Source organism: Meles meles, chromosome 2 (assembly GCF_922984935.1).
Source record: "Meles meles chromosome 2, mMelMel3.1 paternal haplotype, whole genome shotgun sequence".
Classification (NCBI taxonomy): Eukaryota; Metazoa; Chordata; class Mammalia; order Carnivora; family Mustelidae; genus Meles; species Meles meles.
In genome coordinates, this window is record NC_060067.1 from 136,569,776 (window position 1) to 136,583,390 (window position 13,615).

Below are 13,615 nucleotides of genomic sequence, written 5' to 3' on the forward strand. Positions count from 1 at the left end.
AGCTCTTCTGACTGAGCCAGCCAGACACCCCGGTGCTTTTTTTTTTTTTTTTTTAAGATTTTATTTAGTTGAGGGAGCGAGCACAAGCAGGGGGAGTAGCAGAGGGAGAGGGAGAATCAGGCTTCCCGCTGAGCAGGGAGCCCACGCAGGGCTGGATTCCAGGACTCTGGGATCATGACCTGAGCAGAAGGCAGATGCTTAACTGACTGAGCCACCTTGGCGCCCCCTTCTGGTGCATTTTTATATCATGAGTCCAAATTCTTGTATTCCATTGATTCTGTGGAGTAATGTACTAATATAGCACAAGAATGTAGTACTCTTCGACATTATGTTTGCAGTCATCAAATGGGCATATAGTCATTGGATTTTAAGTGACTTGAAGAATTTCTGTATGCTATTGCCCGTTATAAAGTGCAGGCATAATTAGACAGGCAGGGAATTTCACAGAGTGACTCATAACATTAGGACAAATTATGCATTAATTTCAAAGCTCTGGAAGCCCAAGGTTGTTCATCACCTCCCTGCACCTTGAGAAGATTTTATGTAAATCTTTTACTTATTTATTTTATTTAAAATGCCCTAGAATGGCCACTTATAACAAGTTGCATACGCTTTATATTTGGTATTTAGGCTCTACCTGTATTCTAGAGTGTATCTATACCATCCTTTTGGTTCGCTTTATAGGTAAATACAGCGGTTCCTGTTTACAACAGCTACATGTGACAAGGAAATGCTTCCAAAAAAATCCCAGTGCATGTGTGGGAGCGACAATAGCAGGCTGTTCCTGCGTCTTCTGAATTCAGTGGAAGATGAACTGAGAACTCGTTTCTCCACGTCTCATTTCTGTGCCTGTGATATGTTAGCCTGGTATTCCACTACATATAAAATTTTTAACGGAACACAGATTTCATGAGTTTGTGGCTTTCCTGAACTTCCTTTTTAAAAAATCCTGGATGGTATTGCAGATGAAAGTGATCTCCATTACTTTTTAAACTGCACTTTGGGAAATAAAAATATAAACATTTCAGAAAATTTACTTCAGAACATTCATTCTAAAACCCCAGGAATGTTGATACTGATAGAAAACCACAGAGATTAAGCAATTTAGAGATTTGGAGTAAATAGGCACCACTTGGCCGTGGGTTTGGTAAAGAGAAAGCATTTCAGCACATGTTCTGCCACAAAGTATTTGGGAGTGTTAAGTCAGAGCGGCAGAATTCCTTCTGAAGAGGACAAAAGAGAGACTTCCTGTCATTTCTATTGGTTTCTGCATGTGGGACCAATATGGGCAATGCAAAGTTTAAACAGATGCAAATAGTGAGGGGAGGGGGCAAAGCCCTGCCTCGTTTTACATATTTCTCCACCTCCAAATTGAGTTTAAGTCTCCCCTAGAAGCTTCCACAGCAGACTGCCACTAAGTTACAGCACGCTTGAATGGTTTACTTCACCAATATTTGCTTATGGAAATAAAGGGGAGTGTCGGGAGGAGGGGGAGGGGGAGGGGGAGGAGGGGAGGAGGGGAGGAGGGGTTTGCGACCGAGAGAGGCTCGACCACAGCACCAGTAACCTTGTCTGATGTGATCATTAACCTTTCTGGAAAAAGCAGCTGGCCGTTGTCTGAGGCTCGTCAGTAGAATGTGAGGGGAGCCTCACCGATACCGCACAGACTCTTCAAGACTGGTTTACGTTGCGAGCTGTTGCTCTACTTCAGGGGGGCAGGAAAATGAGGTTGCAACAGTTCCTTTTTGCCTTTCTGCTTTTCGTGATGAGTCTTCTTCTTATCAACGGACAGAGACCAGGTAGGACTGTGTGTGGACCGAGTAACTTGTTTCTGCCTGTTTGGGCCCGTAGGTGGGAGGGAGCAGGATCATGTTCCTGATGAAAATCACTTAGTGGTGCTTGAGGTACCGGTAAATGTGTAAGATTTCAAGAGAATGTTATCTATCCTGGTAGGTCCAGTATTTGAATGCTTTTTTTAAAAAGTAGGTGGATTTAAAAATGATGATAAAATTTTGCCACTATTTTTTTAAATTAAAAGAAAATTTATTCCTTAGCTATTTTAGATATGTTGTCCTTATAAGTAAAAAAAAAAAAGAAAGAAAGAAAAAAGAACTGTTTGGTCTATTCATGACAAAGGTCAACAAACTTGGACAGATTTTTAGGTGAAATCTAAAATCCAAAGCAGTTGATTAGAAGAACATGTTGCTGGCTGGAGTGGGGCAACGTTATTAATTTGAATTAACAACAAAAATCATGTAACAGGTTGCAGATGAAATCTTAAAACAGGTTATGATAGCTGTTATTTCTAGTTATATAATTAGATGTCTCACTTGAAAATCCAGTTTTAGTAGTATTGTGCTAAAGGAGCCAAAAATGTCAGAAATATTTATGGTCAAGATAACGTTAATTGACGACACGTTTTTCAAAGATGATGTATGCTGCTTCGTTCTTAACCAACAGGAATTAGTAAGCAGAGTTACTCTAATGCGCTTTTACTTCAAAACGAAGTATCTGAGATTTCAAAGCACTTGGCAAGTAAAAAAAAATTAGGTTTTCTGACTCAGGAAAAATATTTAAATAGAGGGGGGTAATATTTATTCCAAATACATTCGGTTATTCAGTTGGTAATGTACTTCTCCATTTAGGGCAGAAAAGGGTACACAGCTGGTTAAAAATTCCGTCTCTCCTTTTTAGTTCATCAGAAGTCTAATTGCTGAGGTTATTTCAGATGACGTCCCCTAGTTTGCCCTTTTACATAAATAAGAGAAAATGTGCGGGACAGCAGTTCAGAAAGCAACTGACCCCTTCTTACAGCTTAGAGCAGTTGCTAATCAAACTTTTCTGAACTACGGAACATCTTGGACAATGTTCTTGTAAAATTACATCTGTGATTGATTCATTACAGAGGACGAAAGGTCCAAGAGCGCTGAGGAAGAAGTCATGTGGAAGGAGGAGGTTACTACAACTACAGCTTGCTGTGAACTAGAGCCTAATATGAATATATTAGGAAGATATTCCGTGCTTTTGCATCACAATAATTTTCAGGTCACAGTCACACCTGAACAAGTAGCAAATATATACCACAGTATAGCCTGGATCCAAAATATTCCTTTACATTCTCCAGATTAAACAATAATCCATTTTCTGAAAACTGCTCCTAATATTTACCCCCTTTTTTTTTCTCAGCTAATTTGGCTGTAAAAAGAAAATTGCACAGACACAACTGCCTTCAGAGGAGATGTGTGCCTCTCCATTCACGGGTGCCCTTCCCCTGAGGTATTTCTGACAGAAAATTATTTTACTACATTTAGGCAATGTTCCAAAGTTCAAAGAAGGTCCATTTATATTTTGTAATATGTGATAATACCTTTAAGGTGATACCAGTTCAAGGGATGCGTACTGACAAATGAACCAGTGAATGACACGATATGTGAGAATTGCTTTAGTTGTTCAATGAGATAAAGTAAATGTAGGAAAATCTTGATAATTGTTGATTGTGAGTGATAGTATGGGGATTACTACTGTGGTTTGTGTTTAGCAATTTCATAATAGAAAAATCAGGTACCAAGAGAATGTAATTGTGAGAGTATCTTTAAACATATGTTTTGAAAAACACTGAATAGCTCTGTATGCCATCCAGAACAAGCACATTTCTCCCTAAGACCATTGTGTCCTTGGAAAGCATTTGGAGATATTTGCCCAGTGACACCATATAAATGATGTACCATCCTTGATATTTTAATGATTTATTAAACCAGTTTTTCTTGGCAAAATTTCATTTAATGTACAAAACCAATTTAATATTGATACCAACTCATAGAGTTGGTCTTGATGGCTGCTGCATCTTTAAGGATAAATTCTGAATAGAATTTTGCTCCCCTCTCTCTCCCCCACCTCTTTTTTCCCTTACATTCACTGAAAGGCCAATGATTTTATCCACACCACTACCAGTAACACTGCTTGAATCAATTAACTTCAAACAGTGCCCAAGTGTGTATTTCTTCATACTAAAAAATAAATGACTTGGCATTCCATTGTAATTATTTTAAGCTCCTTAATTCTTCTAAAATATATCATCCTTTAAAAAATGCCATTGAAATAGCCCTCAGCTGGTTAGCATACAGAGGCAATTGCTAAATTAGCTTATTCAGTTGGTCTGTAGACTGTTGTGTTTATGGCACTATTCATTCAAGGAAAGAATGGTTGCCATGCCTCTTGTTCAATAATACATGCTTTCCAAACCTGGTGAAAGTCCCATAGTGGGACATTAAACGAAGGAGCAAATGAGTAATCATTTATCAAGAGGGCTAAGACAAAAAGCCAAGTTCTCTACACCTGTATCTGTAACAAATTACCCTTTGCTATCAAAATATGAAAAACAGGTCTAGTGGAAAAATCCAGAAAGATACAGTAAGAAATTCCCGAGAAGCCAATTAGGGGCTAAAACATTTTCGATGCTAAAAAATCCTTTGGCATGTGTCGATAATGCATTTCAGTCCCACATACAAATAGCAGTGAAATCTGTGCTTAGGAGGAGTGGAGAAGTTCAAGACTTTCCCAGCACTCCTCCACAAATAACAAAGAGGAGAGGAGGCGGTCCACAGTAGCAAGGGAATTCCTGCATATACTGAGGAAGATACCTTGCGGAACGCAAATAAAAGCCTGCAGCCCCAGGTTGTATCAGCTTTCTGCACAAACCACCTGCCCTGAAAACAAGGGTCACAAGTAAACAAGACAGAGTGGTGAAATTTGAATTGTCAAAGTTAAGGAAAACTTCGTAAACCAAAGGGCAATCTAAAGAAAAGCCACGTCAACCATTTAATAAGAGCAGTCCTTTACCAAATTTGGCTGATTGCTGTAAACAACCGCTCGGGTTACAATATCGATTTTCTCATTTCTGTTTAGATTAGGCCATCCCTGCATTCCAGTTAAAGTTCTTCGAAGAATGTATAAACTCCCATTTTTGAAATCCAGTGATAGCATAAGAGCCAACGTGGACTAAATATTAAGACACTTTTCTAGGATCTTGCTCAGTGATGCTGTAGTAACAAGCGCTACCTTCAGATGTGAAAGCGTAATCCTCATTTGTCCCAAATACTTGAACACTTTTTTACATGTTCTGCAACACAACAACTTGATGGCTGGCTAAATCACTAGAGACCTAGGTAGTGGAACTCTAAGTCAGAACCTCCCTTTCACTTATCCCCCCTCTGTTTTCTTCATGTTTTGTTTGTTTATTATTTTTTATGTAAACTTTACACCCATCAGGGGGCTTGAACTCACGACCCAGAGATCAAGAGTCTCTGTGCTCTGCTGACTGAGCCAGCCAGGCACTCCTGTTTTCTGCATGTTTTAGATAAAAATCACACATGGTTACAGCTAGGGTCATGTAAGGCTGGAAGAGGATAGGTAAGGTAAACAGTTGACTTTGGAAGTTGTCCAGACTAACCTTTGAAATAGCTTAGACTTTTAGCTCCCTTAATAAGAATGCCTTATTATCGTTGCCATGTAAATTTTACCAGCTCCTTGAGTCCTTCTCCATGATCCTCAGAGACATTTTCCAAACTGTACAACTGAGTTAATTAAATAGAGAAATCTGTGCTGTGTGAAGTTCATTCTTTGAAGATTTTATTTATTTGACAGAGAGAGAGAGAGCACAAGTAGGCAGCGTAGCAGGGAGAGGGAGAAGAGGGCTCCCTGAGCCGGATGTGGGGCTTAATCCCAGGACCCTGGGATAATGACTTGAACCGAAGGCAGACACTTAAGTGACTGAGCCACCCAGACTCCCCTAAAATTCATTCTCTTGATAAATGTTTTTTCTTGCTGGAATAAGTTGGCATCAGGTTCACCCCTAAGTGAATTAGAGTGGAGGAAAACAAGAGAAAGGATGTCAGGAAATCCAAGTTTATAGACTAATGTGAGAGTGTTAGAGTGGAAAATGAGGTAGGATCCTTCGATTCCAATGATTTTCCTCATTCACCCATAAAATCTCACTATATCAATGCTTTTCTGTATAAATACTACTCTAGGGGGCAGCTGGGCAGCTCAATTGGTTAAACGTCTACCTTTGGCTCAGGTTATGAGGGATGCAACCCCGAGTTGGGCTCCCTGTTCAGCAGGGAGTCTGCTCCTCCCTTTCTTTCTGCTCTTACCCAGCTCATTCTCTCTCTCTCAAATCTTTAAAATAAATAGATACTCAGGGCGCCTGGGTGACTTGGTGGGTTAAAGCCTCTGCCTTTGGCTCAGGTCATGATCCCAGGGTCCTGGGATAGAGCCCTGCATCAGGCTCTCTGCTTAGCAGGGAACCGGCTTCCTCCTCTCTCTCTGCCTGCCTCTCTGCCTACTTGTGATCTCTGTCTGTCAAATAAATAAATAAATCTTTAAAATAAATAGATACTCTAGATAACTACATAACCTATTCCTATATACTCTATCACAGTTTTTTAATATAATCTCTGCATCCAGCATGGTGCTTGAATTTACAGCCCTGAGATTAAGAGTCATATGCTCCAATGACTGAGCCAGCCAGGCACCCCTATCTAGCTTTTTAATAATTGTGACATGTTCATGGTGTAAAATCTTTTCCTAACAGTATGAAAGAATGTAAAGTCAAAAGTAAAAAGTCTCCCATTCTAACCTTTGGCCCTTCATTTCCCAGAGGCAATGGCTATGAAAGGGTTTTTGGTAAAGTAGATTTAATTTTTTTTTTGTTTAATTTAAAAAAGATTTATTTATTTTAGAGAGAGCTCCTGAGCAGGGGACTGTGGGAGGGTCAGGGTGCGAAGGAGGGTGGGGAAGGAGGAGGGGGAGGAGGAGAGCCCCAGCTGACTGGGGCTGAGCACCAAGGTGGGGGTGGGGGGGTGGATCTCATGGCAGGGAGATCCTGATCTGAGCTGAAACCAAGAGCTGGATGCTTAACTGACTGAGCCACCCAGGCGCCCTGGTAAAGGTACATTTTAATACATTATTTTAAATTGAGACCAGCCAATACTCTCTTGTCACTCTTGACTACCATTCAAAATGTTAAGTACTTATATATTCTCTATTTTCTGCCTTATTCTTACCCCCTCACAGTTACAGACTTCCCACTCCTTTGACCAATCCTCTAGCCCTGCCTGCCAGTTCTTTCTGCAATTGTCTTGTTTATTGTTTTGGCCCTTCTCATTGCATGCTGCCTCTTTGGCTGAACTGTGAAAGCCAACTCTCTAAAGCACAGAATCTCTACTTTTGTGAAGCATTTTATCTTCAATGTTAGCAGGACTTTCTGAGAAAAACTTTTTTTTTTTTTTTTTTTTTCATAACCTCTACACTCAATGTAGGGCTTGAACTCACAACCCCAAGATCAAGAGTGGCATGTTCTTCTGACTATGCCATCCAGGTGCCCCTGAGAAAAACTCCTGCTTACTTTTAGGCACCTCTGATTCCCATTCGCCTGCATTTAAACCTCTAATGAACTCTAGTTTCCTTGAATTCCTGAACCTTTTCCAATTCACAAGAGATAATTTCTCTTCCCAGAGAAAATGGAGATCTCATCAAGCTTTAAAATTAGACTGCACTCAGGGGTGCCTGGGTGGCTCAGTGGGTTAAAGCCTCTGCCTTCGGCTCAGGTCATGGTCTCAGGGTCCTGGGATCGAGCCCCCCATCCGGCTCTCCACTCAGCAGGGAGCCTGCTTCCTCCTCTCTCTCTGCCTGCCTCTCCGCCTACTTGTGATCTCTCTCTGTCAAATAAATAAATTAAATATTTAAAAAAAAATTAGATTGCACTTAGACTACATTTACATCTGCTACAACTTCCGTTTTCTTTTCCTTTCCTGGGTATGGTTAATCTCTCTACACCTCAAGAACCTTATCTAAGAGTCACTCCCTTTCTTACTCAGATGGTTCACTATGTCAAAACTGGTTTGTTTCCTCTTTTAAGAAGAGGAAAACACGAGCACCACTGACCCTATGGTGCTCTCTAGTGACTAGCCCAGGTTCTTCTCTGCATAGCCAAATTTTTTGAAAAGGTGGCTGTTTCCTTTCTTACCATCTCCTCCATGCTGCGTTCTGGGAAAGATAAACAGTGACTTCTCAATCCAGTGAACACATTTCGATTCTGGTCTCAGTTATCTTGCTATAGGTAGTTAGGGAATAGATTTTCCTTGGTTTTGATGATACCACGCTCCATTTTGATTATTTATCTTTGAAACAAATCACTATTCCTTATAGTACCTGTACACGGTGTGCAGTTGCCTACTTGGAATCACCTTAGCTGTTCTCAGTCACTTCAAGTTCATGCCTACATGAATCCGGCAAATCTCTGCCATGACTTCTGCATACCCATAGTTTATTCTTGTAATTCCGTTCTCTGTTCCAATATCGTAGATGTCATCAAGAAGGACTTCCCTGCATCTGTTCCCTGCAACACTGGGGCGCCTATGTGGCACAGTCAGTCAAGCGCCTGACTCTTGATTTCTGCTCAGGTCATGATCTCAGGGTCCTGAGATTGAGCCCCACATCAGGCTCCGTGCTGTGTGTGAGTCTGCTTAAGTTTCTCTCTAATCTGCCCCTTCACCTGGTGGCTTCTCTCTCTTTCTCTGTCTCTCAGATAAATAAATAAATCTTTAAAATAAATACACAATGCAAAAATAAGCTCATATAAGAAAGCAGTACCTCAGGGGTGCCTGGGTGGCTCAGTGGGTTAAAGCCTTTGCCTTGGGCTCTGGTCATGATCCCAGCATCCTAGGAGAGAGAGCCAACATCCGGCTCTCTGCTCGGCAGGGAGCCTGCTTCCCTTCCTCTCTCTGCCTTCCTCTCTCTGCCCACCTCTCTGCCTACTTGTGATCTCTGTCTGGCAAATAAATAAATACAATCTTAAAAAAAAAAAAAAAGCAGTACCTCATTCCACCCAAGGTAACTCTGTTTCCTTTTTCATGGTTTGTTCTCCATGACACCTGCCACCTGACTTTGTTATTGTTTAGTATCTTTCTCTCTTCATTAGAAGTAAGTTCCACAAGAACAGAGACTTCGCTTTGATGACAGCTATACACCCAGTGACTGCCGTAAGCTCCACAGAAATATTTGATGAACGAATAAATGTACACTTTAAAGTCTTCAATTCCTTCCACTCAGATATGTCTTGGAATCTGGAGAATAATTGTAGAGCTATGATATATTAGATGTTTACTATGTATCAAGCTCTGTGCTATAAAATATACATTCTACCTTGACAGTGTAAATTAAAAAAAATTTTTTTTAAAGATTGTGTTTATTTGTGGGAGAGAGAGAGATAGCAAGAGAGAGCACAAGCAGGGGGAGAGGGAGAAGCAGGCTCTCTACCAAGCAGGGGGCCTGATGTGGGGCCCAATCCCAGGACCCAGGGATCTGACCTGAGCCAAAGGCAGAGACTTAACCCACCGAGCCACACGGCATCCCTCAGTGTAACTCTTTGAGCTGCCGGTGCTGTAGTATTCAGTTCTGGTTGGTCTCCCAGGCCTCTCATTTCTACCTTGAAATACTTGTAAAAATCTGCTCCCTCTTCATCTCTGTTACCACTATCTTAGTACCTGTTAGAGCTCCCCGGCATGACTTCAACTCCTTAACTCATCACTACAGCCTCCAGTTCTGGAAAAGCCTTTTTTTTTTTTAATTTTATCAACTGATTCTTCCTAAACTGTAAATCCAGCCATGTCACATCTTAATTAAGTGATTGTCCCTGTAGCCTTCAGGACAGTGAGAACTCCCACAATTTAAGAAACAAGACCTTAACGAAATACACCTCTCCAGCATCCTGTCACCTCTTCTCCGCCTTCCCTCTCTAGAAGGGATAAGAAAGAACTAATACCAGCCTCTGTGGATTCGAACTCTGACCACAAGCTGACGCACTGGTAGTCACTGGTAAGTCACTTATCTGGCTTAAGATCCTCTTAGCTTCTAGACCTGTAAGTTGGAGCTAGTAATGGTGTTAACTTGGCCATACCCTACCTAGCACAGGGTAGCTGCTAGCCAGAGTTTATTATTAACATGACTTTCTAGTTCGTGTTCTTCACCTTTGACTGTTCCTCAAAGTATACTTCTGCCTGCAGTGTCCTTATTTGACGCTTTTCTTTGCAGTTCATTCATCCTTCAGGAAAGCTTCCCAGAGGCTGATGCCCCTACGAATTGTATTAGATGTCTACATTTTCCCTCACCCTATTTGTGTAATTCTGTCAAAGTACTTGCCTCACTGCATTGGAACACCTTAATTGCTGGTACTCCTTCCTCCCGCAGGATATAAATTCCCTGAAGGCAGAGGGTGGCTGTTCTGCTTTGTTAAGTTAACGTTTGTTAAGTGGAGCACCAGTACAGAACAATGAGCCCGTGAACCTTAGTTAAAAAGCTGGCGCACAGGTGATTGGAAATAGGGAACTTCATGACTCATAGGTCCTGGAGAAAGTGTGCAACACTCCTGGAGGGGTCACCTGGGGGAGGTCAAGGGAGGATGCCAACCTAGAGACCAGCCCCAGGGCACATGCCAATATTCCTGACTGGGTGGAATGCTTTGGGGTTCCTGGGTTGGGGTCTTGATCGGGTCAATTCAGACCCAAGGTGGGGGGTTTGCCCCCCCCCAAAAGGGTTCATATCTAGGAGCTACTTAAAATAGAGGCCCTGGGAAGCAAGGGAGATTTGATCACAAGAGCTGTTGGGGAAGTGATACCTGAATTTCCATTTCTTTGCTACTTTGCTGGTGGTTCTGCAGCTGCGTTCCACAGGAGCTTGCCAGAGGGGCTGGTGTCCGCGCAGGACCCCTGCTGGCTGCCTGGTCACAAAAAACTGGATCTGGAGGCCACAGTGCCATGGAGTGTGGGTTGGGTTGATCTTCGTATCATTAGCTGATAAAAATGTCCTGAATACAGTGAGGCAGTCCATAAATGTTGCTGACAGAAGTGAAATGAAACTTTTCGTTATTATCTTAGAAGTTAAAACTTAGAACAATGAGACCCTAACACACATTTTCAGCTTTATTTCCTAATATTAACTGACAAACTGGACTCTGAGTAGTGGCCACTGGCACTTCATCAGGCTTCCATGGAGTGCTGACCGTCCTCCAGGCCCACCAGTCCTCCCGATTCCTTCCATCCTCCAGCTAAGATTCTCTAATTCATTATTTCCATAATTGCTGCCAACATCATAGGTCACCCTTTGTTGCTCTGTCTTCATCACACTGTTCTGGAAGAATCCTGACGTCTTCACCCAGTCATGTTCCTGCTGCTGGAGAATACACAAGAAGCCAGACTGGAACCACTTTTATTTATTTATTTATTTTTTTAAAGATTTTTATTTAGGGGCGCCTGGGTGGCTCAGTGAGTTAAGTAAGCCTCCGCCTTCAGCTCAGGTCCTGATCCCAGGATCCTGGGATCAAGCCCCGCGTCGGGCTCTCTGCTCAGTGGGCAGCCTGCTTCCCTTCCTCTCTCTCTGCCTGCCTCTCTGCCTACTTATGATCTCCCTCTGTCAATTAAATAAATAAAATCTTTTCTTAAAAAAAGATTTTTATTTATTTGACAGATCACAAGTAGGCAGAGGGGCAGAGATCTCCTGCTGAGCAGAGATCCCAATGGAGGGCTTAATCCCAGGACCCTGAGATCATGACCTGATCATGACTAAAGGCAGGCTTAACCCACTGAGCCACCCAGGCGCCCCCTGGAACCACTTCTAAATTCATCATCTTCCCCTTACCATCTGGCAAGCTCCTGCTGCATTTCTGTGCTCAACTTGCTGCCTCATGCTCTAAGATCACTGGTTCTTAATTTTTCTTAAAACCTCTGGTTTTAGGCCCTTCTTTGCGTTTTTTAGCAGCTGATCTTGCCTGTTCACATTACAGAGAAAAGTCTTCAGATGGTATATCCCTCAACTTCCCAGCACCAAACTAGAATCCCATCTAATCCAGTTCCCACCCTGCTCAACCCCATCCTCCTCTGCCTTCCCACCGCCTGGGAAAGCAAGGCCATTCCTTCCTCTCTGTTGTGGGTCCCCTCCCCATCCCTTCCCACTTTATCTGGAATCTGAAACTGTCCCTTAAACATTTTCTTCATTCTCCTCGCTCTCTGGATTACGTAACAACATGGAGATTTAAACATGGTAAGAGGGCTGTTTGGGTGGCTCAGTCAGCTAAGGGTCGGGTCTGCCTGTGGCCCATGTCATGATCCTGAGGTCCTGGGATCAAGTCCCACATCGAACTGAGCAGGGAGCCTGCTTCTCCCTCTGCCTGCAGCTCCCCCCTGCTTGTGCACTCTCTCTCAAATAAATAAAATTCGTTAAATTTTTTTTAAAAAAATGCTGATAAGACTACATACTAAAATAGACAACACACAGACACTTCTCTGTGAAAGCTCTCAAACCAATCTTTTGTACTCACTTCTGATCCACTATTTTGTTTTCTTTCTCAATTGTAAACCCTACACCTGACTCGGTGCCCAAACTCAGTTACAGGATTTTCTTCCTCCATCATTGCTCACAGTGCCCTGTTCTCAGTCATGCGACTTTGAAGAGTTAGACCAGATAGACTGGTGGGCAGCAAACCAAGGTTTATTGGGCGATAGCAAAGTCATAGAACTAAGCTCCCAAGAAGGGAGGGGACCCAAGAGGCTGGCGACTGGAATTTCTAAATCCTGGGTTTAACTGGGCTCTTGGGTGGGCTGTTTTAATCTGATTAACCCTCCCTGCACCTGTCATCCAACCAGGTTTTTGCCACGTGGGAAAGGGTGGAGGGCTCTTTCCAGGGTGGTGTAAAATCCCTTTAAGGGTGGTTTCCTCTTGGGGAGGGGTGGGGGGAAGAAAAGCATGGTCTCTGGCTGCTTGGCTACTATCCTTCCTCATGACTCTGAGATTGAGAGCTGCATCCTCTGTTGACTAACCCAGCCAGGCACCCTGTCTGATCTATTATTTTCCATTCATACCTCAAGCCACTCTGATCATCTTACACCTTCTTTAAAATAGCCATTGGGGCACCTAGGCGGCTCAGTTGGCGAAGTGGCTGACTCTTCATTTCTGTTCCGGTCATGATCTCGGGGTCCTGGGATTGAGCCCCGCCTTCAGGCTCCGAGCTCAGCACAGTCTTGCTTGAGATTCATGTTCTCTCTCTCTCTCTCTCTCAAATAAATAAATAGATAAATCTTTAAAATAAAATAAAATAGCCTTCAGTCACCTTCAGCTTTTTAAATTAAGGTTTTTTTATTCTTCCTTTTTATTTTTCAGAATTTTAACAACTATGTCTGCAAAAATCGCTTACCTTAGATTTGTGACGCTCTACTGCTTTTCCATCAAGTTCTCAGCTAACCCTCTGTCTCCTAGGTAGGCTTAATCATACCTAAAAGGCTTGCAAGCTCTAGTTTTTCTCTGCCCTCTTCTACTCCATTTCAGTCTTTCCTTCTTTTACTTACTTATTTTTTTAAGGTTTCAGTATTTTATTTATTTTACTTTTTTTTTTAAGATTTTATTTATTTGAGAGAGAAAGCACAAGCAGGGGAAGCAGCAGACGGAGAGGGAGAAGCAGGCTCCCACTGAGCAGAGAGCAGGACATGGGGCTCTATCCCAGGGGCTGGATCACTAGTCATGACCTGAGCCAAAGGCAGACGCTTAACCAACTGAGCCATCCGGG

General features: G+C 42.4%; 1 protein-coding gene across 8 annotated transcripts in view; it reads left to right on the top strand.

Annotated features, from left to right (window-relative positions):
* The first annotated feature begins 1,566 nt into the window (after nucleotides 1-1,566).
* APELA (apelin receptor early endogenous ligand) overlaps nucleotides 1,567-13,615 on the top strand; it is a 28,279-nt gene continuing 16,230 nt past the window's right edge. For 4 of the 8 annotated variants that reach the window (XR_006816183.1, XM_045987520.1, XM_045987479.1 and 1 more), the window contains exons 1-2: nucleotides 1,567-1,799; nucleotides 3,187-3,276. Coding sequence is in view for 4 of the 8 variants with exons in the window: in XM_045987520.1 (XP_045843476.1) it covers nucleotides 1,724-1,799; nucleotides 3,187-3,275 (165 nt within the window). In the remaining 4 variants the exon portion in view is untranslated. The other 4 variants (XR_006816182.1, XR_006816184.1, XR_006816191.1 and 1 more) reach the window with 2 other exon arrangements.